General features: G+C 50.9%; 1 protein-coding gene across 1 annotated transcript in view; it reads left to right on the top strand.

Annotated features, from left to right (window-relative positions):
• The window catches only part of NUP160 (nucleoporin 160), a 34,289-nt gene that overhangs the window by 4,202 nt on the left and 7,361 nt on the right, over positions 1–22,726 (top strand). The window contains exons 2-24 of the mRNA XM_035899621.1: positions 49–382; positions 2,843–3,065; positions 3,293–3,371; positions 4,215–4,329; positions 5,082–5,240; positions 6,369–6,446; positions 6,675–6,772; positions 7,613–7,697; positions 8,166–8,234; positions 8,974–9,057; positions 9,975–10,145; positions 10,275–10,374; positions 11,996–12,161; positions 12,784–12,899; positions 13,004–13,164; positions 14,492–14,625; positions 14,967–15,037; positions 16,593–16,752; positions 17,433–17,502; positions 20,158–20,256; positions 20,574–20,693; positions 21,563–21,658; positions 22,175–22,269. Coding sequence (XP_035755514.1) covers positions 49–382; positions 2,843–3,065; positions 3,293–3,371; positions 4,215–4,329; positions 5,082–5,240; positions 6,369–6,446; positions 6,675–6,772; positions 7,613–7,697; positions 8,166–8,234; positions 8,974–9,057; positions 9,975–10,145; positions 10,275–10,374; positions 11,996–12,161; positions 12,784–12,899; positions 13,004–13,164; positions 14,492–14,625; positions 14,967–15,037; positions 16,593–16,752; positions 17,433–17,502; positions 20,158–20,256; positions 20,574–20,693; positions 21,563–21,658; positions 22,175–22,269 — 2,883 coding nt within the window. The remainder of the gene's footprint in view (positions 1–48; positions 383–2,842; positions 3,066–3,292; positions 3,372–4,214; positions 4,330–5,081; positions 5,241–6,368; positions 6,447–6,674; positions 6,773–7,612; positions 7,698–8,165; positions 8,235–8,973; positions 9,058–9,974; positions 10,146–10,274; positions 10,375–11,995; positions 12,162–12,783; positions 12,900–13,003; positions 13,165–14,491; positions 14,626–14,966; positions 15,038–16,592; positions 16,753–17,432; positions 17,503–20,157; positions 20,257–20,573; positions 20,694–21,562; positions 21,659–22,174; positions 22,270–22,726) is intronic.

Raw genomic sequence — 22,726 nt, 5'->3', positions numbered from 1 at the left:
CAGGCCTGTGCCCGCCATCCTCACACCTTCCCCTGTCTCTTTCCTCAGGACCACATCGGGAGACACGGTGGAGCTGACAGAAGAATCTTTGGACGTCAACCTGCTAACCAACAACGTACGCCTCCGCCCCCCGGGCCGTATCCCCACCCCTTCCCCTGTCTCTTCCCTCAGGACCACATCGGGAGACGCGGTGGAGCTGACAGAAGAATCTTTGGACGTCAACCTGCTAAACAACACCGTACGCCTCCGCATCCAGGGCTGCCCGTTTCTACCGGGCGGCGTCCACCTCTGCGAGGTGCAGAACCACTTGGTCGTCTTGCTGATCACCAAGCAGACGGTGCATCGCCTCCTCCTGCCGCATCCCGCCCGCATGTACCGCAGCGTGAGTACCGGGGTGGCCTGCTCCCTGCCTGCATCAGCCACCTGCCTCGGTCCTGCCCATCGAGAGCCCTCAGCCAAGCTGCTAAGTGCATTGCAAAATAGCAAAGCCCTTGCTGTGCTCCTCAGCATGGGCGCAAAGTGCTGCTTCCCCCCTGTACTGCTTTTGGCCTTGACAGAGTTAATTTTGGCCATGACGGAGCCCGTCTTCATCATAGTAGCTCGTGTGGTGCTGTGTTTTGGATTTGTGACCAAAACAGTCTTGATAATGCACTGATAATTTAGCTTTCGCTGAGCAGTGTTTGCGCAGCCTCAAGGCTGCCTCTGTTTCTCACTCTGCCCCTCCACGTGAATAGATTTGGGGGTGTGCAGTGGTTTGGGAGGGGACACAACTGGGCAGACGACCTGTACTAACCAAAAGGACATATAACATTGTGCTCAGCAATAAGAGGGAAAAGAGGGGTGTGGGGTTAGCTGTCTTTTGCTAGGAACTGGCTGTGCATCGGGCTGTCCAGCATTTGTGTCCCTTGTTTTGTTTTCTTCTCTCTTCTGCTTGTCCTTCACTTATTAAGCAATTATTTACTTTTTTATCTTGACCCCCAAGCTTTTTCATTTTTATTCTTCCTTTCCTCTTCCCCCATTCCACTGCGGGGGGAGAGTGAGCCCGTGGCTGCGTGCTGCTTTGCTGCCCCAACACCGCCCTGTTGTGGGGCTTCACACAAACCCTGTCGTCACCATCATGCCCGTGTTGTGCGGGCTGGCTGTAGAAACACTGGGGGTGAGCAGCTCATGGGTATGAAGCTCGTCTTTTCCTGAGCCCTTTCCAGTTGGGCTGGATTTTTTTCCCTGCCGAGCAGACCCTGTACTGGTTTTGGCTGGGAATGGAGCTGGCTTTCTTTGCAGCAGCTCGCATGGTACTGTCTGGTGGATTGTGACCAAAGCAGAGTTGGGATCGCACTGCTGCTTGAGCTGCCACCGAGCAGTGCGTGCACAGCATCAGGGGCTTCTCAATTTCTCCCTCTGCTCCCCAAACAAGCTGGCTGTGGTGGGCAGGAGGCTGGGAAGGGACACAGCTGGGACAGGGAGGGACAGTCGCTGTGCTGGGACACTGTGTTCAGCAACACAGAGTGGATTGGGGCAGGTGACCGTTGCTTGGGCACTGGCTGGGCATCAGCCTGCTTGGAGGAGGTGGTGAGGGATTGCCTTGGCATCTCTTGGTTCAGTTTTATTTTATTCTTTCCTTTGTTTATTAAACCATCTTTGTCTTGACCCACGAGTTTTTGCTGCTCTTATTCTCCCCCACCCCACTGGGCACCTGCCAGCTGGGCCAGTCCACTACGACCGATCCCTTTCATAGCTCTCTGCTGGGGATTTGTACCCTGAACTGGAACCCTCCGGTGTTTCTGGAGGTCCAGAGCTGGAACCTGTCAGTCTCTCCTGAGTTTTGTGGAAAACCTCTGCGCTTTCATTCCTTACTCTCCAAACTTCTGCAGTTAAATTTCTTTATAGATGTTATAAACTGCTAAACTCCCAAGTTCTCTGATTTTTGGCCAGATACAGTGAGGTGCGTTCATCAGTGTGGGGTAGTGCTCTGTGTGGAAGTGAAAACTGCTGGGGAAAAAGAGTTGGATAGGAGAAGCAAGCTGGAAATCTCTCACTTTGTTTGGAGCTGAATGTACTCAGACCACCTGCAGGGGAGGCAGAGCCAGTAGGCATCAGACTTGCAGCGTTTGCCCCAAAGCCGAGAGGGTTTCAGGTTTGTGAACAGGGCTCCAATTTCAATGAAAGTCGGTGACATAACCTGAAATGAGGCTCGGAGGTTGGAGGTGGCTCTGGAGGGTCCTGGCCTTGTGACAATGGGGACAAAGTACTCTTTGCAGGTGGGGACTGAGTACTTCAGGAGGAGGCCTGGCTGCGTTTGCAACCTGCCCTCTACGCAGCAAGGTATAGAATCTTTTTATTTCATGTGGAAGACGGATCTTATGCAAAATTTGCATCGTGTTTACCATCTCGTGTCTGCTTCTGGTGTGTGTCTTGTCAGGTCCCTTTCTTCTCTTGGAGAGCTTATCTCTTGCTTTTAAAGTTCCAGACAGCTTTCCCAAGGGATGATGCTACTTTATTGCAGAGCACTCGTTACTGGCATTTTGCTTTGAGCTGTCTCAAAGCAGCTCATGGTCTGCGGGATTCCTTTGGGGGTGTTACAGTATAGGAGGGAGAGAGTGAGGGAGCGTTCAGCTGGAAAACTGCAGCTTTGGAAATGCCTTTCATACCTGCTCATAAAGAGCAGCGGTGGTGGGTTAACAGTAAGGGAAATAGTGGTAGTGAGGAGAGTTCTTATCAGAAAAGTCCTTTTTTTATCGAGTGGCAGCATCGCAGTTGCCATTCCACAAGCGTCTGCTTGTTTTTTCCGTGCCTTGTGTATGTGCACTCAGGATCTGTACTCTCTGCTGTTTGCCTCCTCCAGGAGCTGATAACGGAGAGCCAAATGCAGTCCGTGTTTACAGATATTGGCAAAATCAACTTCAGAGATCCTTCGAATTACTATGTGATTCCCAGCGTGCCAGGCCTGGCGTCTAATTCTGTCGCCTCGGCGGCGTGGATTAGCAGCGAGGGGGAGGCTCTCTTCGCTCTGCCCTCTGCACTGGGAGGGATCTTCGTCCTTAAGCTGCCTCCTCACGATGTGCCTGGTAAGAAGTGGGAAGGGGCCACCTCCACAAAATCATGCTCCGTGCGGCATCCCCTCTCCGAGCTTTGAACTCCTCTTGAGTTTGATTTTTGGCATGTGTCGTACAAATTCTCTCCACACGCACAAAAGCTCTTTTACGTCGTGCCCGTGAAGCCCCTTCTTGGTGGCAGTTAATATTTTGTTAACGGGTACTCAATCTATTTCTTAATTTCACTTTTATTTTGAAAGGAACGGTTTCAGTTGTGGAATTGAAGCAGAGCTCAGTGATGCAGCGTTTCCTTACCGGCTGGATGCCAACTGCCATCAGGTTAGTGTCTGGTGACGAATAAATGGAACTAATTTTGCCTTTTTGATTCCCTCACCTAGAGTTTCTAGCTGAAGTCAAAGACAGGCAAGTCAGCATCTATAAATGCTCTGCCAAAAAAGTTAACTGGGTCACAGGACCTATCGCAGTATGGAAGTTGGGACTTGAACACTGGATTAGTTCATCTTAATGGGGTCCTGCTGATTCTGTGTGCCTGTGTCTGCGAATATGTTATATCCAGTAATTGGCCTCTAAGGATTTGCCCAGGATATGGCTTGCAGCCAGCACAGATTAAGGATTACAACAGTTGTATGTTCTTGCCCTTGCTCCCAAATGTCAGGCTTGTTCCTGACCGGCAGAGGTTACGTGTGGGTGACACGGACGCTCTGTGTGCAGACTGGGCTTGGTGTTGGGTTGTAATCGTTGCGCGATCTTAGAGCGCACAACCAAATTCTAGGCCCCGTTACTTGGAAATGGGAGCGAGTCCCCTGATGCCCTGAATTACTTTGACCATCAGCGATGCGTTGCTTGGGGCTGGTCCGATCCTTGCTTCCCTCTGGATCCTTTGCCTGTGTTCTGCAAGCACTAAGCTGGGGCTGGGGAAGCTGGGGATGTGCTTCAGCTCCCCCAAAAAAGCAGGTGAAGAACGGGGCATTACTGGTGTGACGGGCTTCTCTGGTCCTGGGATGCTGACCTGCGCAGTCCTGAAACGCTGCTCCCTCCTCCTGTTCTTGCACCACTGATTTATTTGGTTTTAAACACCGTGTGATAGAAACCCTGTGCCTTCGATTTATGCGCTGGCCTTGATTTTCTTTTAAGCTGTTGACATAAACTCTGTATTTTCAGAGGTGACTGTGGCCCGTCAGACCTGCCTATCAGCCTCTCTGTCCACTGCCTAGATCACGATGCCTTTCTCTTTGCTCTCTGCCAGGACCATAAACTTCGGATGTGGTCCTATAAGGTGAGCGAGGCCTGTGTTCGGGGGAGTAGCGTCTTCCATCGCTGCTCAGGTGATAGTCTGAGGCTTAAGGAACGAAGGCTGAGTGGTTGGCATAGATTTGATCTGTCATGAAATTCTCTACGCTGTGGGATTTAGGGCAATTTGTGAAAATTGATGCGCTGTGTGTTTGCAGCCACATTTGGAAAGCGGGCGGTGGGTCTTTTCTGTGGCAAAGCCTTGTGTGTAGGGTAAGAGGCTGTATTGGGTTATTTACAAATGTACCGGAGCGTTTAGCAAGGCAGTCAGGAGCGCTTCAAGGGCCGAGGACGCACCCCAAATGGATTTTCTACTGTTTTAGCGGTAACGAGAGCGTCTTTGTAACATGACTCCTTGTCAACAAGAAGTTAATAAAGGCCTCTGCTCGCTGCGTGCCACTTGCTCCAAATATCAGTGCCAAAGCTAACCGACCAGCATGACTGCTTTCACGGCTCATCTGCGCTGGAATGCGTGTGTGCCTTAGCAGAGGGAGGGAAGGGAAGCTTTATCGTAAGTTCCTGGGCCCTGAAAGCCCATGTGCTCAATGGGAGAGGGCGCAAGTGAGATGGGGAAAGCTAAAGAGTGGCTCAGGTACGCGTCCGGATGCTTTACTTGCATCCTTTGGAGGAAGATCTGGGCAGACTTTGGCCAGAAGGGGAAGGATGATGGAGAAGGGCAGTTTTTTCAGCCCTGAGTCTTTCCTATGCTACTTTTCCTGGTACCTTTATTTTGTGTAGGATCAAATGTGCCTGATGGTTGCGGATCTGCTGGAATTCATGCCGGTCAGCAGGGACCTGCGGCTTGCGGCTGGGACTGGGCACCGACTGCGACTGGCCTTCTCCCAGTCCCTGGGGCTTTACCTCGGCGTGTACATGCATGCGCCCAAGCGAGGGCAGGTACGGAGCGATGGGGCTTCCTTGCTGGCAATGCATCTTTCTTGGACTGCACAGAAAAATATGTTGTTCGTCCTTGGATTTGGGTCTGTAAGGCAAGAAATAGGGAGAGGTTTCAGTCTGACCCTCTGGAGAGAGCAGAACTTTCTGAACAAACAAACATTTTTTTCTCAAAGCACTGCAAGATACTTGTGCTCATCTTGCCTTGGGAGTGGAACTCCCTGTGTGACTAAGCTGGGCTGTGAGTGCTAGTTCTCTTGTTCACCTCCTGTTCCGGTAGGATCCTGAAAGCACATATGTGCCGTGGGAAAAGGACAGGTCCGAAAGGAGCTAAAAGCACGGACATACCGATAGTATATTTATGTCGGGCTCCTGGGAGCTTGTGGACGCATCGCTGTGTGTTGCCAAATGTTGACTTCTGTAGAACTTTCGCTTCTTGCGGTGAATAATAAATTTAGCAGGACAGGAATGACGGCACAGAGTAAGCTCATCTGTTGGACAGCTTACCCTTTCCGTTCTCCAGGGGGTCACATACAGAGCAGAAGCGCGTATTGTGACTTCTGCTGTCCCGCTAGAGCTCTGCTGGCTCTGGTAAGAACACACAGAGCTTGGTTTGCAGCAAGTGGCCTGAGGATTCAGGGCTTTTCCTTTAGTCTCCTTACTTGCAGGCATCGTGTTGTCCATAACAGTGCCCAGCAGTGGTGTTTTTACCATTTTTCTGGTTTAGTCCTTCAAAAGGCAACTAGAAATCCTTCCGGTTCAGGCAGAGACGAGGGTCACAGAATCATAGAATCATTTAAGTTGGAAAAGGCTTTTAAGATCATCGAGTCCGACTGTTAACCTAACACTGCCATCCCACCACTAAACCCTGTCCCTGAGGGAACTTGCTGGGACCCTAAGGTGTCCTTGCTGGGAGGGCTGAAGTCAGTGATGTCAGTACGTGGCGCAGAGGGTCAGCTGGGCAGGGTCCGTGGCTGGTGGTGTGTGGTGTGCTCAGCTCAGCCCTCCCCTCCTGCCCTCAGCCCTTAGGGGTCTGGTGTAGCATCAGGCAAGGAGAGCGACCGGAGAGACAAGGTGCTGGTTATTGGCTTAGCTGTCCTTTAGCAAATAACTTACGAGATGTGTTTCTAGTTCTGTGTCTTCCAGTTGGTGAGCACCGAGAGCAACCGCTACAGCCTTGACCACATATCCTCCCTGTTCTCCTCACAGGTCAGTGCTGGGGCCTGGCTCCTCCCGAAGGCGCGGAGGCAAGAGGGAGGGTGGCTTACTGAGGGGTCAGAGCCCCCCGGAGTTGGGGATTTAACTGTGAATAAAGAATTCTTTCCAAAACATGGTTAAATGTTACGAGGGAGTGTCTTGCCGTTGCTAACTGCACACATCTCTCTCTACTGTACTTGAATTTGTGACCAGAAGGTAAATATGCGCTTGCTCTCCTAGGAGACTCTCGTTGACTTTGCCTTAACCTCGTCCGAGATCTGGGCGCTGTGGCACAATGAAGAGAACCAAACCGTTGTGAAATACATCAACTTTGAGCAGTGAGTTTTTGCACTGAGTCGCAAGCGTCGATAGTCTCATAGCGGGGCGGGAGGGTAACTGCGGGGGCAGCTCTCCGATCGAGCTCCTTGGCTTTTTTCCTGTCCTGCTTTGCTGACTGAAGAGTGTGGGGATGCAGCGGTACCCAGTTCTTCCTATTGCGGTGCTCGTGTCACGTGCACAACTGTGTCTTCCTGTGGCGAGTGATTACCTGGATTTTTATTTTTTTTTTTCTGCTTCTCTTTATAATAAAGCTACAGCTCAGCTGCAGGAATGTGAAAAATGTAAAAAGCCGTGTGGCAGGCTTGCTGGGAGTGGGGTCTGCTGTGAGCCTGTCAGAGGGAGGGCTGTACTTCACCAACAGCTCCTTTAAAACATCATTGGCTGGTCCCTTCCAAGAAAGATATTTTGAGGAGACAAGTGATGTGAAAGCATCACCTCTGTCTTCATAAAGCTGAGAGGGCAGGCGTGGTGCATAACCAGACAGGGGGGGAGTTAAATTTTGGGTAAAAAATGCTCTGTGTGTGCAGGTTTAGGCAGAAGAATCTACAGGGCAGTCTGAGAGAGCTGCTTGGTGAGCACGTGTGGTGGGGAGAACGTTGATGCAACTGAAGGAATCCGACCTGTTCTGTTAGCTCAGGGCCGGGGATGCCGCCATTAAGCTCCCCTGTGGCTTGTCGCTAGCCAAAGCTCCTCTGTTCCCAGGTCTGAGGAGCCCTGGTGGCTGTAAAGTCGGTGATTCCTGGTGAAAGCGACAGGTTTGGTTCAGGTGGCTGCTCCTGGGCGCGCTGTCTTGCAGCACTGCAATGCAAAGCTGATTCTGGTGTTATGTTTTCTTCCAGAAATGTGGTGGGCCAGTGGAATCAGGTCTTTGTGCAGCCACTGCCTGAAGAGGAAGTGACGGTTCAACACGATCAGGACCCCAGGGTGAGCCGACTATAAAATAGTAATGAGAAGCAATGAAGTTCCTCTGCCCAGGAGGAGAACATTAAGACAGTTCAGGTGTACAAATTATATTGATAGTCTTAAAATTAGTCCAAATTAAAGGGGACAAGCCTTTGCCTCTATTACCACAGCATTAAAGCGCTAAGCATGGTTATGAAACCAGAAGTTGAGGGATGAGGAGAATTTCGAGTCAGTCAAGAGGGAGCCTTGAGACGAGACATGTGAATAAACAAGATCTGGAGTGTGCAGGAAGCAGTGGCGATCACGGGAACTGCAGAGGGGCTGGAAGGGGAGAGGTTGGAGCAGGGTGTGGGTGTGAACCGAAGCTGGGAAAAAATACGGATCCAGGGGATGAGCTTGAGAATGGGAGGAAGGACCAGGAGTGGTATCTTAAATGCTTTCCTCCTGACCTGTGTGTTCCCTTAAATCGCCTTCCTGTTCTCTTTGCAGGAAACCTACTTGGAGTATCTCTTCATGCCCGGTCGGTTCACAAATGCAGCTATCCAGAAGGCTTTACAGGTTAGCGAGAGAGCATTTGGTGCGCTCTCTGTTCAGCTTCTCCTTCCTGGCCACTTAGATGTGAGGCAACAGGATTCCTTGGAGCTCTTGGTGGGCATCAGTTTGCATTTGATAGTCTATAGACCTGTCAGTAGCCACCAAAGCAGGTTAGCGGGTGTTGTGCCAGCGTGTGTGCTGACAGTGGGAAGCAGAATAGTTTCCAGAAGATGTTTTCCCTTAGGACAACAGGTTGCTGAGCTTGCTTTTCATTGCTTGCTGCTTTAGCCAGGTGAACAGAGACTCTCAGCCCACTGTAGTGCTGTTTCTTAGGATATAACCGTTCAGTTCTGGCTCCTCCGGGACTGTTAAGGGCAGAGCAAGCAACACGCGGTGCTTTTTGAGGAAAAATGGAAAAGCCCAAGTTCTGCTACTCTGAGGGTTTTGATTCTTTGTGCTGTGACCTTATGGAGGCCTACAGCAAGGTACAAGAGAGAGCTGCTGTGAAGGTGGGCAGCACTTCTTTCCTTACATCCCAGTGCACTGCCTGCCAAGAGGCTTCCTCCATTCCCACAGGAAGAGTGAAGCCGGCTCTACATCCGCGTACCCCACATTTAGCAGCCAGCCACGTTTTTTAATAGTTTCGTCCCATGAAGTGCTGGCTGACGCTCTCATGCTTGCTTTACATCACTCAACACTGCTTGAACCTCGGGGAGGCAGCTCTCGTTACTTTAAAGTGAAAGTTTACTGTGCTGCTTTTCAGATCTTTTCTCAAGGAACTGAGACACACATGGATCTGACATGGGATGAGTTAAAAAAAGAGGTTACCTTAGCCGTGGAAAGTGAGGTGAGGTTATTTTGTTTTTTCCCCCCATAATGTTTTCTTCTTACATCCCTTGTATCCAGTTTTGTGATGGCCGGGTGAAGTTAAGTGAGGTGCAAAGAGACCCCAGGCCTTGTTTTGTCTGTTGTCTCTCCAAAGGGGTTATGTGACTTCAAAAAAACTATGAATCTTCATCCTTCCTGCCTGGCTTTTCCATTCCCTCTTTCCCCGCCCGAGTCCTTTCTTCTTCCTTGGTGTTCTGCTGTCTCTGCTCCCTGGGTGCACGCTGCATGGAGTGTGCTTTGCTGGTTGCACATCGCACGCTGCATCTTCTTTGCTCCCTGCACATGGGTGCTGGCCACCACCACGCTGAGCTGTTGCTCCTAATTTTGGACACCAGACGATAATCAGCTTAGGGGGCCTATCTGAAAGATCAACTGGCTGTCCTTTTGGCTCTGAATTTCCCCCATTTTATCCTGCTTCTCCAGATTTTTATGCTGATATGCCTGATTCTCTAAGCCAGCAGTCCTTCCACCTGCAGCTCATCCTTGAGGCTGCTTAGACTATTGCTAGAAAGTTCACAACAAAAGCCAGCTTTGTATCCTCTATAGCAATCTTCATGCATGATGCTTTTAAAGAGGTCGGCAGTGCTGCCCTTTTTCTTGATACCGTTGGTGCTTTTTTATCTAAAGCTGTATAGAAATAGTTCTTGTGGGCTTTGTTCCCCTTGCTGTTTGCTGTGTGATTCACTGCTGTAGGAAAAAAATGACATTTTGATGGGAAGGTGGTGGGGAAGAGAACCGTAACTGGTGTTTATAAACCTGAAGCATGTAAAGGTGTCGCACCGGTCATGAGAGACAAGACAGCAGTCTGAATGCTACAATTTTTGTCTCTGGTTCACTGCCTGTATTCATCCTGAAGTCTTGTTTTGGCCCTGCTAGTTCCAGGGCAGTGTGACAGAATACGAGTGCTCGCCAGAGGAATTTTGGCAGCTGCAGGTGGAGTTCTGGTCCAAGTTCTATGCCTGCTGCCTTCAGTACCAAGAAGCTCTCTCACGGCCCCTGGCCCTGCACTTGAACCCCTACACCAGCATGGTGTGCCTGCTGAAGAAGGTGAGCCTGAGCGGCGGTGGCTCTTTGGCCGCTGTGGCCAACTGAAGCGGTGAACTCCAGGGAGGAGTTCTGCTGCCCGAGGTGTGCATTTATGGAGCTCAAAGAAGGGTTTTCTCCTCACCTTTCTAGGGCTCCCTGTCTTTCCTTGTGCCCTGCTCCCTGGTGGACCATCTCTATCTCCTCTCTAATGAGCACCTCCTGACTGAGGACGACGCTGCCATCTTTGATGGTAAGTGAGGAGACATGCAGCTTCTTCGTGGTTGGAGGCTGCAACACTGCATGTCAGGGAAGCCCTCGGCAGAGGAGTGTGAGAGTTTCCGTAGAGATCTCTTGAAGTGCTCCTGACTCCAGTTTTCTGATTTTTGGCATTTGTAGGGAGTTTTATTTTATGAAACCTGCTGTCGTGCTCACACCAGGAATTAGAAAATGGTGTCAGGGCTGCAAATCTGCCGAGACTCATTTCAGATCGCTTAACAAGGAAGAATCTGAGATTTCAGGCTGCATGTTGCTCGGCGACAAGGACCTGCATTGGTGGATCCTTTGCCCTTGTAGCCTTACAAACTCTCTGCGTAGGCTGTGGTTAACTGGTGCTCTCTTCATGCCTGCTCTCTGTGGGACAGATCTGCCAGGTTGGAGCTCCGTAGTGTGCTGGCAGGTCCCCAGTCCTGGTGGGGAGAGCGGGATGCAGCAGCTTGTGTTTCTGATCATGTGGGTGACACCCGTGGCCCCCCCCACCCCTCTCCTGCCATGAACCCTGCTTAACCTTACCTCAGCCAGGTGCTCGCTCGGCTTTGCCATCCCCACCGAGAGCCCCAAGACCTTCTCTGACTCGGTGGAAGCGGTTCTCTTCTGCAAATTTCCCCAATCTCTGTGTCTTGCTGGTGGAGTAAACCCCTTTCAAAGATTACAGACGAGAAGGAAACTTGTGATCCTCTAAGCACCCTGGCACGCTGGGCTCAACTGCCCAGTTCTGCAAGCTTAGTTTTTAGTGCAGTGTTGTTGTAGAAATGTTTTCATGTAAGCTGTGGAGAGGGACTGTGCTGGGAAGTAAATGCCAGAGTGTGCAAAACCTGTCGTTAATACTGTCGCCACAGCGCCCTCTATCCTTTGCTCGCTGTGGAATGATGTTTCGCTAGAAAAAGGCAACGGAAAATGTTACCTAAGCCCCACTTTCATGCTCGAGTGATTTTTATATTTTTATGAAGAAGAATCATCATCCATTTGCTTGAGCTATTTCTGGATCTGCGGGAAGGAAAGCTGGAGGCCTGGGCTGGGTTGGGAGGCTAGCAGTTCCTGTCCTGTCTTTCAGACTTCTCAAAAAATGCGACTTAATTTTAAAAACACATACATAGAGGCTTGCATTGTGAAGCAGTGATTTCAACCCTCAGCGCTGAATTTTCAGGTGGCTTCTAAGAATACCGAAAATCCTCTCTCAGCTGTGAGAGGTGGTGCTGCAAACGGATAGCTGCTGTAACGAGAGGGTGTTCTGCGTGGCAGAGCTGAGTGATCCGAGCCATTTGCTCTGCGGTTTTTTTGCTCTTACACTGCACCAATGACTTCCTTTCAACCTGCAACTGGAGGAGATCCCTTGGAGGGAGTTTTGTTGGTTTATTGTTGCATCGGTATTTTTTTACTTTCCAAATAATAAAGCCCAAATCTTTCCCTGGTCAACTCCTCAGTTTTAATTCAGCCTCCTAGTTAGCAGGGGAGGGTCAGTTTGACATGCAGGACGGAGACCGATCTGCCGCTAGTAATTTGCTGACATGAGCTGCACTAACTGGTTTTGAATGGTCCTCCCACCTTCGCTTTGAAATCTCTTGTAAATATACAGTTAGATTCTTTCATTACAGATTTGGAGATGTCTCGTGATGTTGTCTGTCTTGTCCAGTGCCTTCGACTGATCGGAGAATCAATTTCCATGGAAATGGCATTCATAATGGAAATGGCTTGCTCCCGCCTCCAGCCTCCAGAAAAGGCTGCAGAGCAGATCCTGGAGGACTTGATAGCTAATGACACGTAAGGAGATGTTTTTGCAGAAGCTCCCCTGCAGGGAGACCCGGATGGCTGAGCAAGGATTGCCTGGAGCCGTCCTTGATTGGCATCAAAGCCCATCTGAGATGTGTGGGCTCCCCCTGTGCTGCGAGAGACTTTTCCAGGTCCCCTCAGAGACGGGGAGCATAGGTATTGGTGACATTAGCAGGGTCTTCTGTCCAGAACCCCCTTGCTATTGCCTGAGGTCCTGCTGAAAAGGCATTTTGGGGATTCTCAGGTGAGATAGAGAGCAGAGGAGGAACAAGTTCCTGTTAGGTGATCAGTGTGGAAAGCAAGTGCCTGCAGATATTAGTGGAGGTCAGAGCCTTGGTCGAGCCATGTGGTTACTGTGCTCACCTCCTGAAATCCTTCCCCTGTGGAATGCCAGCTATCCGACTGTTATTTCCTGGTAGCCTGGGGGAGTGGAATAAATAGAATGGTCCCTGCAGGCGCTGTAATAAGACTCCAAGCCAGAAGAGGATTCCCTTTGAGAATGTCCAGGCTGATCTGATAGGCTTCCTTCCAGGGAGGGTCAGTAAGGGAGGAAAGGGAGCCCTCTTGAGTTTAAAGCTCAGGTTGCTGATTATTACCTTTTTTCACTTTGCAGGGAAAATATGATGGAGGATATACACAGCAAACTGCAGGAGATCAGAAACCCCATCCACGCCATCGGAGTGCTCATCCGAGAAATGGACTACGAGACAGACGCTGACATGGAAAGAGGTGAAAGCTCTACAGCCGTGCCTTTGGGCTGGGAAAGCGGCGGCTCAGCGAGTGTTCTGGTTGGTCTAGTTCCTCCCCTTACTGAGGTGATTTTTATCTTCCAGCTCATCATCTAAATTTGCGCATGAACCTCACCCAGCTGTATGGTAGTGGTACTGCTGTCAACGTGGTTTGCTGGGGGGTGTGCAAGATTGCCACGATCCGTTTCCTGATCTGTCGGGACCTGTTGATCCTCCAGCAGCTGTTGCTGCGGCTTGGAGATGCTGTGAGTACAGCCCTTGAAGCTACTGCTACGCTCTTTGAACTTTCGGATCTGGGGTTCTGCTGGTGCCAGACTGAGCTCTGTCTCTTCCCACAAAACACTGGAGGCTGTTTGAACTAGCCCAAGGCTTGGGCAAGCCCTGTTCTCTCCTCCAGCCGCTTTTGTCATCCTAAGCAAAGCAGTGGTGTGCTGTGCTCACACCCTAACTCCCTCTTTCCGTGCCGAGCATCCAGGAAGCAGGAAGCAAAACTTTCTTTGCAGGACGAGGGCATCGTTTCCAGCCTCCTGTCTGAAACAGCCCTGCCTGAGCACGTACAGTTCTCCCACCTATTCCCCATCCCTCCCACACCTCTGCGCAGCCCAGCACGCAGACGGTTGCAGCCTTGTTCTCTGGCAACGCAGCACGCAGCACCTCTGCGTCACAGCAGCAGTGTTTACCCAGAGGCTGTGGTTTCAGCCTCTCTGAGGCAGCTCCAGCCAGTGCAAACAGCCGTCGTGGTGGCAGCTGTGCCTGTGGTCTTGGGGTGGGCTGGTCTGGGTCCATCCTCTTGGGCGTGCGGCCACATGAGGGATGGTGCTGATGGTTTGGGTGGACGCAGGGGTGCGGAACAAGTCCCCAGACAAGAGGAGCATTGTTTAAACCGATATTATTTACTTGGAAATGTTACTGCAGCAGTTTCTTGGTTGAAAAGAAATCCCTTTCTTCCTGGGAGCATTTCAAGCACATTGCAAGGTGCCCTTCCGGAGCCAGGCTCCCTCAAGACATGTGACCTGCTGCTTGCTTGGCGAGGAGCTGCTGCTTTGCCACCTTGTGTCCTTCACAGGCGTGGATTGCTTTTCCTCCCGTGTCACCTAGCTGTGCTGCTGTTGGCTGGAGCATACAGGGATGCAGTGCCTGGGCAGCAGGGCTGGGCCCCGAGGTGCTCCCTCCAGCAAAGCCGTGATTTCACTCTCAGTGACAGCGTGAAGCACCTTTTTGCTGGTGTCCCTGGCATCAGCAGATGTTGGTGTTTGTAGGCTAGGGAAGCGTTCGCTGTGCGCATAGCTGCATTTGTTAAATTTCCCCCACGGGGTCTGGGCCACCAGAATAGTTAACTTGCCCCCTTGGTCCTGAGGTGACACTGTAATTTGTGACTGGGTTACTCTGGCACACACAAGAGTCCTGCTGATCTCCTGGGTGGGTTGAGTTAATTGCCGGGCTATTGACTGCCTTGGCGTTCGCAGGAGGGATGAGCTGGGCCTGATACAAAACGTCGCTGGTGGCCCTTGTCCTGCCGTTCCTCTCTGGGCTTGGCCTTTCGGTGTGCCAACCTCTGTGGTTCGCTTGCAGATGATTTTGGGAGGGGGACAGCTGTTCCAGTCTCAGCAGGACCTGCTGCACCGCACCTCTCCCCTGCTGCTGTCCTACTACCTGATCAGGTGGGCAAGCCAGTGCCTGGCGTCGGACGTCCCTGTCGACACGCTGTAAGTCTCTACTGTGCCCATTCTGTCTTTGAATGACTGTAGGCTTCTGCTAAATCCACCTGAAATGCCCTTCCTGGTATGGAAAGCTGGTGGTTGCTGTGGGAGTATCATTCTAAGAGTCAGGTTGTGCTGGGGAGGGTTGGAATTTTTTATTATTTTTTTTTTTTCCTTCTGTGTTTTGAGCTGACTCTTTGCCTTGTGCTAATTCTGCTGCGTGAGGTCTCGCTGTTCTGCACACTGTTGCCTTTTTCAGCAGTAGGAGTCATTTGGGTTGAACAATGAGCGCAATTAAAGCAGGAGGCGTTTTGTTGCCTCTCCACTGATGCCTTTTTCTTCTCTAGGGAATCTAATCTGCAGCATCTATCTGTGTTGGAGTTAGCAGACACCACTGCTCTAACACCCCATAAACTAGGTAAGGTGTCCACAGTTCATCAGCTCTCGGTTGCTGTTATTTATACCTCTTGCACTCTTGTGTCTCTGCCGCCCAAGGGAAATGCTTCATGCAGTGAGCTAATGGAGCGCGTGGTTGAATGACCCCGCTTTATGTGGAGGTGTTCGTCGTGCTGTCCACCAAAAAACAACAACAAAAACAACGTCTCTTGTAGCATTTGGACTCTGACCAGAGACGTGGATCTTATTCTCAGCCTGAGGAGGATGGGAAGGCCTCGCTCAGGCAAATGTTATTAATTCTGGCCCTGGCAGCATGAACCAAGCTCACCTCTTGCTCCTGTACGTTACAGTGGCTGTAGTGGATCGGTCTGTCCAGGTCTGTCCTGCTCGCTGGCTTTTATCGCACAGCAGCCGGGAGCAGCAGCTCAGGGAAGCGAGCAAATGTAGAAATCCTTCCCCAAAACAAGTTTGTGCATCCAACGCTTTGCAATTCAGATGCGAGTGTTGCTCACGGCCAGTACCTCAAGGGGGAAATTGCAGCTGATAATTTGTTCACATTTTAAAAGTCTCACTGCAAAGGCGTACGCTTTGGGTTACTGTCTTGGGGGAGAAATCCTAATGGAGGAGAATATAAGGCAACTTAATTAGGAGGATGTGCACCTTGAAGTGGTTACAGAGGGAGGTGGTGAGCAGGGTAGAGGAGAAAATGCACAGGTAAGAGCCTGCTGTAACTAGTCTGCGTGGCGCTTCAAGGCTGAGATGCTTCGGAGGGAGCTGAGAAAATCGGTGACAAACAGGCAGCAGTGCCACATGTGAAGGGCTGTGAGCTGGGGAAGAATTTCCTCTGCTCGCTGACAGGCCTGGGGCGTCCGTGCTCTTTGTAAGCAGGCTGCGATCTTCAGAGTCCGAACTCTCCCTGAATGAGAGTCTCGGTTCAGGAGGCAGTTGCCTCGATGCAAATGTCAGCACATGAAAGCAAAATTGAAAACATCCTTTGTGTGTGCCAGTGTCGTGGGTTATTTCTTGGCCTGCTTGTGAGGAAAGTCCTGTTTGGCCGCTGCGCTTCAGGAAAAATATGTGAAATGTAGGGAAGATAGAGAGGAGGCGGCCGCCTGGGGAGAGGCGTTGAGAACAGTTAGCTAATGGGAGATTGGACTGCTTAGGGTGCTGGAATGAGGAGGGAGGCATTTGAACAGAGCCAGATAGCCAAAATCCACACTCCCTCGGCCGTGCCCTGCAAAACGCTCGGTCGTGCTGGAGAGCTGCAGCCGGGTTGCGAATAGGGCAACTGGAGAGAGAGAAAGGCCCTTTTTTTTTTTTTTTTTTTTTTTTTTTTCCATGTTATAATTGGGTTGTGGTTAATAAACATTGCACGACGTGGCTCTTTGATCTCCTGCTACTCCCTCTGGCTTAACCAGACAGCAAGAGAAATCCAAAGCCAACAAGTTTGAGTATTGAACGGGCTTATTGCTTTGCTCTGGCTTAATCTGTGATGTTTGGGCTGATGCATGGTGTAGGAAGCCTGGGATGTCTGCTGCGGGCCCTCTTCTCAGTATTTCTTTAACTTGCATTTGTAGTATCCAGCCCTCAAACAATCGTGGAGCTGTTCTTTCAGGAAGTGGCCAGAAAGCACATCATATCTCGACTCTTCTTGCAACCAAACACCTCTTTGGCTGAAACAAGTTTGAACTGGCCCCATCTCATTACCGCAATAGTGGCGGACTTTCTGCCGCTCCTGTATCCTTGGCTGTAAACCCACTGCGAGGTGCTGGCTCTCGACGGGCTGTTCCTGCACAGCGTGGCAGCGCCGGAGCCCCTGGGCGAGTTGCAGGAGATTGCACAGAGGCTGCGTTATCACGTCCCAGTCCTGAGGCTGGGGAGCATTGGTGGGTCTGTGGGAGGAGGGTTGGGGCTAGCAGAAGGGTTCGGGTGGTGGGCTGCCGAGTGCTCGGGGGCTGTGAGCTGGCTATCTCTGCCACCGAGCCTCGTGCAGTTTCAAAACCGATGTTTTCCACACCCAAATTTCAAAGACGAGTCTCCCGAACGAGTGACTGTTGTTAGTGGTAATGGGATTTGTGGGTATTTTAAGATTTCACAGAATCCATCCCGTTAAGGTGCACAATAAAGGATTTGAGTTTTTGACTTTAAGCCCCTGAGCTCTAGCAACTTGACTTGGCGAGGTGCAATGCGGGGAGATTTGGAAGGGTAACAAGATTTGGGCAGTTGTGGATTAGATGTACTAATGGTTTTGTTCTAATATGGATAAATCTTATTACAGAATAATGACTTGTATAAAGAGCAGCTTAATCTCCTCTCCTTTCCCCCTACAAACTGAATGCGAGAGGCATGCTGACTTTCGGAGTCGTTCTCCGAGCTCTCCAGACTGGATTGTCCTCTGTTCCTTAACCTCCGCTCAGATGGCCCAGCAATCCCAGCTTCCTCTTCCCCGAGTGCCTGATGGGGAGCTGCCAGTACACCCAGCTGCAGGTGAGTGCTTCGCGCCGGCTCCCTCGCAGGAGCTGAAGGAGGAAGAGCAGGAGTGAGCGCGATAGTCTCTTCCCATGCGTGGGTTTCCTTCAGTAGCAGCTCTGTGCTTTTGGCCCATGCAGAGGCGTACCACCCAGCTCTGTGCACAGCTGCCTTACCTCTGCTTAAGAAAAAGCTACCCAAAACATCGTCTTTCCAGTCGTTCTGCTTTCCCCTAGTTGCTGCTCTCTGAGCTCAGACGTGAGCTAATCTTCCCAAGCACTCTGCTCCCACGTTCCCCTTTTGGAGATGACGGGCTGGGAGTTTGTTCTGCAGAAGAAATGGACTGAAAGGAACACTTCTTTTGGAGAATTGTTAGGAATCTCTCATATAATTGTCAGCACAGTGAGCAAATTGTAAGCTAGCAAATATCTTCCATCCTCGTACATCCCTCTCGTTCCCTGTAGTGTCCGCCTCAACCTCTGCTAACAGAAGGGCGTTTTGCTAAATATCTCATGCCTAGAAAATGCCGCAGAGGGTTTGCTGGGGAATGAGTCAAGATGGTAGTCCTGCGTGTTTCCTCTTTTATCTGTTTTCAAGAAAATCCAGGCATCAGGGCTCAGGATTATTATATACCCTTTTCGTGGAGGAGTTCAGTCTCCCAGGGCTTGTCTGACAGCAAGATACCGTGGGCAAGAAACGTCTTTGCGGAGCTTGTTTAAATATCACAGCAAGCCCGTAACCTAATCGTTTGTTAGCTGCTGATGTACCCGTAGCCTTTTCTGTGGGTACCACTGCAAACAGATTGCCCATGGGACTAGGGGTTCAGAAGGCTGTCTTCAACCCAGCAGCAGAAGTACTGTTTTAGGAGGGCTCATCTATTTCTTAAATGACCTTACTCGAAAAAAATGGTGTAAGAAACATCCATCATCTTTCCATCCCCATCTGTACTCCCAAACGGCTTGGTAGGAGGGCGAGTGAACTGCTTTTTTTTCAGGTGTCTCCACAGAGTGCAGTGTATTTCAGACCACTGTGTCTTCACTGTCTCTTCCTGTGCTCTTCAGGGGCTTGGTAGTTGTAGCTGCTTGTGCTCTAGTTCTGAGCTGCACGGTTTCTTGTCTGCAGAGCCATGTGACACATTTCATCCCCGACTGATGGCAGTCCTTGAGGCGCGCAGGGCTAGGCAGGCTGTTATTAATGAGATGTTTCTCCTGCGCTTAGCAGAACCTTTTATTCTCACAGTCCCTTGCACCTGGGGGCTGAATTGCTTTCTTTTGTGTTCCTCTTGCTGCTGAGAAGAATGTCAAATCTGCAGAGCTTTTGAGCCAGGAAATGCCAGGACGGTCTGGGCAGCGGCAGCGTCGTTCTGCCTCCTGGCATACATGCATTCTCGTGGCACGAGCACGCTTTGCATTTCCTTGCATTGCTTTCGCCTCACTTGTGTCCCACTCGAGGAGACACGAGAGACTTTTATCTCTGCAGGAGTGGGCTCTTCCTCCTCCCTGCTACCTTCTGTTACGCTTACTGATCCCAGTCGGTCACGTAAACTTGGATTAAGTGCATTGACCTCAGGGAGCTAACACCAGATTTGCTATGAGCATGAGCACGGTGACCCAAATAGAGGTGGAGATACAGGAAGCACCCTGCGAGTAACGGGCGGGCTCAGAGAAGGTCTAGTGACCAAAGCGCTGCCCTGGGACGAGGGCCAAACCTCTCCTTGTTGCTTATTCTGTATGACAAGCTGTTGAGCAAGCCTGGGGTGGGATTTATGTGTTGTACCTGGCTAATCTGAGCGGTGAATCCAGGCTCAGCGGATGTGCTGCCACGTGGCTTTTAGTGGACCCATGGCTGGGGTAGGTGAGGCATATGTGCTGGGGGTTCACGCACATGCAAAGATGCAGGTCAGCTGGTGAAAATCTCTGCTTCTCCGAGTGTGAAGAGCATACGCCTCTCTCCCAGGCACAAGGGATGCCAGCTTTCGAGTTTTCATCGTGCCTCCTAGCTGCTTCTTGATAGGTGACGACACATTGCAGCCCATATATTATCCTGACAGAGCAGGCACAGGGCCAGGTTGAGCCATGTCGCCCTGGCCAGCATCCGTGACTTTATTTGCGGTGTGTCCCTGGTGCTGTCAGCGCTCCACCCCGTGCCTGTCGGTTTGTTGCTGTAAGCCATGGTCTTCCTCGGCTATTCTCCCTCTCCTGTCCTGCTGCACAGATACTGCTCTTCTAACGCCTGCTTTGCCTGTTCTTCCGCTGCCTTCACACATGCATGCTCCTGTTCAGGCTCTGTGCACGCCAGGGTAACGTACGTTTCCTCGGCAGTTCCCAACAGCAGGTTTGCAGCGGTTCTAGAGAGCCTCATTTCTGATTTTGGGGATGTTGGGTGCTGTTTCCGAGGCACTTCGCGCAGACACTGGAGCTATTTGAAGCAGGTTGTTTCCTGGGAGCACATGTAGGGAGGACGTCTCCCCATCTGTGCACTGAGGGGATTTTGAGGCTGGGAAAACCAGTCCTTGAGCTGGAAGAGGTGGGGTTTGTGTGAGCACTGCAGGAAAGGGGCAACCAAAATAGTGCTTTGGTGTTAGAGACCTAACCCTTCCTCTGGTACTGGGCGCCTGCAGGTCATGAGCGAGTGCTGACCTGAATCAAAACTCCTGTTCCTCCTCTCCTGTAGGAATACATTCGCCTGCTGCAGCCATGGTGCCACGTGAACATGGGCTCTTGCCGCTTCATGATGGGCCGGTGCTACCTCGTCATGGGTGAGGGGCACAAGGTAAGGGCCTCATCTCCTTCTGGTGCTGCCTCCCTCTGGGGTCTGAGACCTTTTTCCTCGGGAGGGAGGAGGTGCACAGTTAGGGCCGGCCTTGGTTCTGCTGTGCAAGTCAAGAAACATCCATCTTGAGCTCTGCCTCCTTTGGGCAAAGAATGGGATTGGAGCGGGGCGGTGGGATCGGCTCTTTGGGAAGTTCTTGTTAGCTTGGGGCCAGCAGGTCTGGAGCTGGAACGGGTAGCACTGTCCTCTCACCAATGCAGCAGGCTGGGTCAGTCCCCCAGGGGGCACACACAAGCTGCTTTCTGGTCTGCTTCTAGGCTTTGGACTGTTTCTGCCAAGCTGCGTCAGAGGTGGGAAGGGAAGAGTTCTTGGACAGGCTGATCCAACCTGAGGAGGGTGAGATGGTCTCCATGCCACGCCTGCAGTACTACAACAAGGTACGGCTGAGCTGGCCCAGCATACCCAGTCCTGGCCAAGTAAATTGGCACCAAGTTGTTCCAGGGCCGTGCCGCTTGGAGAGAGAATTCCTGCTCAGTCCCTGGCTTTCGGGGAAGTGACTTGAGACTCGGAAAACATACTTTTGGGGGAGGTGAAACCTCAGTGTAGTCCGTTTACTTTCTTTGGGGGGTGATGACAAGGTGACTACAGTGTGAAAGCTAGGTACTTTCCACCTATTAGTTTCCTAATAGCAGAGGACTTTGTTATGCAGCAGAAAAAAAATGCAAGGTGAGATCCAGCTGCTGCCAGACATGTTCAGGCTCGATGTAAGATGCTGCTTAAGGGGAAGGTTATTAAGCCTTGAGGCAAGTTAAAGTTAATATCTTTACATTGAAATAGGATCTTCTCGAATAATGCCGTGGTTCAGACAAGCTGCGGGCTTCAACCTAGACTCATGTGAGGGATTCCCTGATTTTAAAATCCAGAAAACACAAGGATTGTCAGGTGCCCTTGGAGAGGGAACTACTCTCTCTAATACAGCTGTGTGCCTGCTTGGGGACAGAGCCGTTTACCCCTCTGTTGCAGGGGTTTACTGTAACCATCCAACCTAAAATGTTTCAGAAAACTCGAGTGTGCAGAGATGAATCCTCCAGAAAAGCCACAGCCTGGCCCTGTTGTGCTGGGATTTGGTTCAGACCTCTGTGACTTAGCGAAATCTTTCCTTTTTCAGTCTAATTGCTTAGTGACATTAGCAAAATCTTTTTACTGCTCTTATGGTTAACAGGGGCAGGAGTAGCTCTTAAAAACAAACAAAAACCCCTCACCAACCCGACCTGTTCTACCAGCGCTAGAGTATTGTCTTCTCCAGGTTCTGCGCTTGTTCGACATGGTTGGTTTACCGGAGCTGGTCATCCAGCTGGCTACCCTGGCTATCATGGAATCAGCAGATGACTGGAGAAGCCAGGTACAGGTCACTTCTTTTGCATCAAGATATTTCTTGATATTTCCAGGCTGGGAGAGTTGGGGGTGTTCAGCCTGGAGAAGAGAAGGCTGCAGGCAGAGCTGAGTGCGGCCGGTCAGGGCTTAAAGGGGGCCCATTGAAAAGGGGGGGACAAGCTTTTTAGCAGGGCCAGCTGGGACAGGACAAGAGGTGATGGCTTTAAACTAAACCAGGGGAGCTTTAGACTGGATCTAAGGAAGAAATTCTTTCCAATGAGGGTGGTGAAACCCTGGCAGGGGTTGCCCAGAGAGGGGGTGGAGGCCCCATCCCTGGGAACATTCCAGGCCAGGTTGGCCGGGGCTGTGAGCAACCTGATGTGGTTCAAGGTGTCCCTGCTCCTGCAGGGGGGTTGGGCTGGGTGACCTCTAGGGGTCCCTTCCCACCCAAAACATTCTATGATTCTCCAGGGAGCTTACGTGGGAATTTCTTTTTAGTTGCATAACTCAAAACATGCTGGTTTGTGCTCTTTGGTGTTTTCAGGCTACTCTGAGGACGTGCATCTTCAAACATCACTTGGATTTGGGACACAACAGTGAAGCTTATGTAGCCTTAACGCAAAACCCAGATCCAGGCAGGTAGGTGACGCTTTTACGCCTTTATGCTCACTTGTCTCGGAGGTCCGCGTACTGATTTTTCCATCAGACTGAAAGGAAGATACTGTGCTTTAGGGTGGGACGTGGCTGCTGTGTTAAGAGGCGCTGTTTAGCATGTGTAAAGGTGCGCTTAAAAAGGTGTACTTCATTTTTGTAAGAACAGCTGGGGCACTATCTCAAAGGAGGAAACTGGGGGTGTGGGGAAAAACCTGTTTCAGGGAAGAGCCAAAAGAACGGCTAAAGGAGCGCATGCGGCGATGTGCGTTGAAAAGCTTTAGGAGTCCAGGCAATTTAGTTTAATAAAGCTTTAGGAGTCCAGGCAATTTAGTTTAATAAAGAAAAGGCCTGGAGTTGAATTTTCAGCTTGAGTATCACCTGGGAAGTGAACTGGGTAGAGGAAGCTGTGCCCTGGCGGAAGAGGGTGTGATGGGCAGGAATG

Source organism: Egretta garzetta, unplaced genomic scaffold (genome assembly GCF_000687185.1).
Source record: "Egretta garzetta isolate BGI_Z169 unplaced genomic scaffold, ASM68718v1 scaffold1458, whole genome shotgun sequence".
NCBI classification, from domain to species: domain Eukaryota; kingdom Metazoa; phylum Chordata; class Aves; order Pelecaniformes; family Ardeidae; genus Egretta; species Egretta garzetta.
This window is presented reverse-complemented; position numbering and strand designations above follow the sequence as displayed.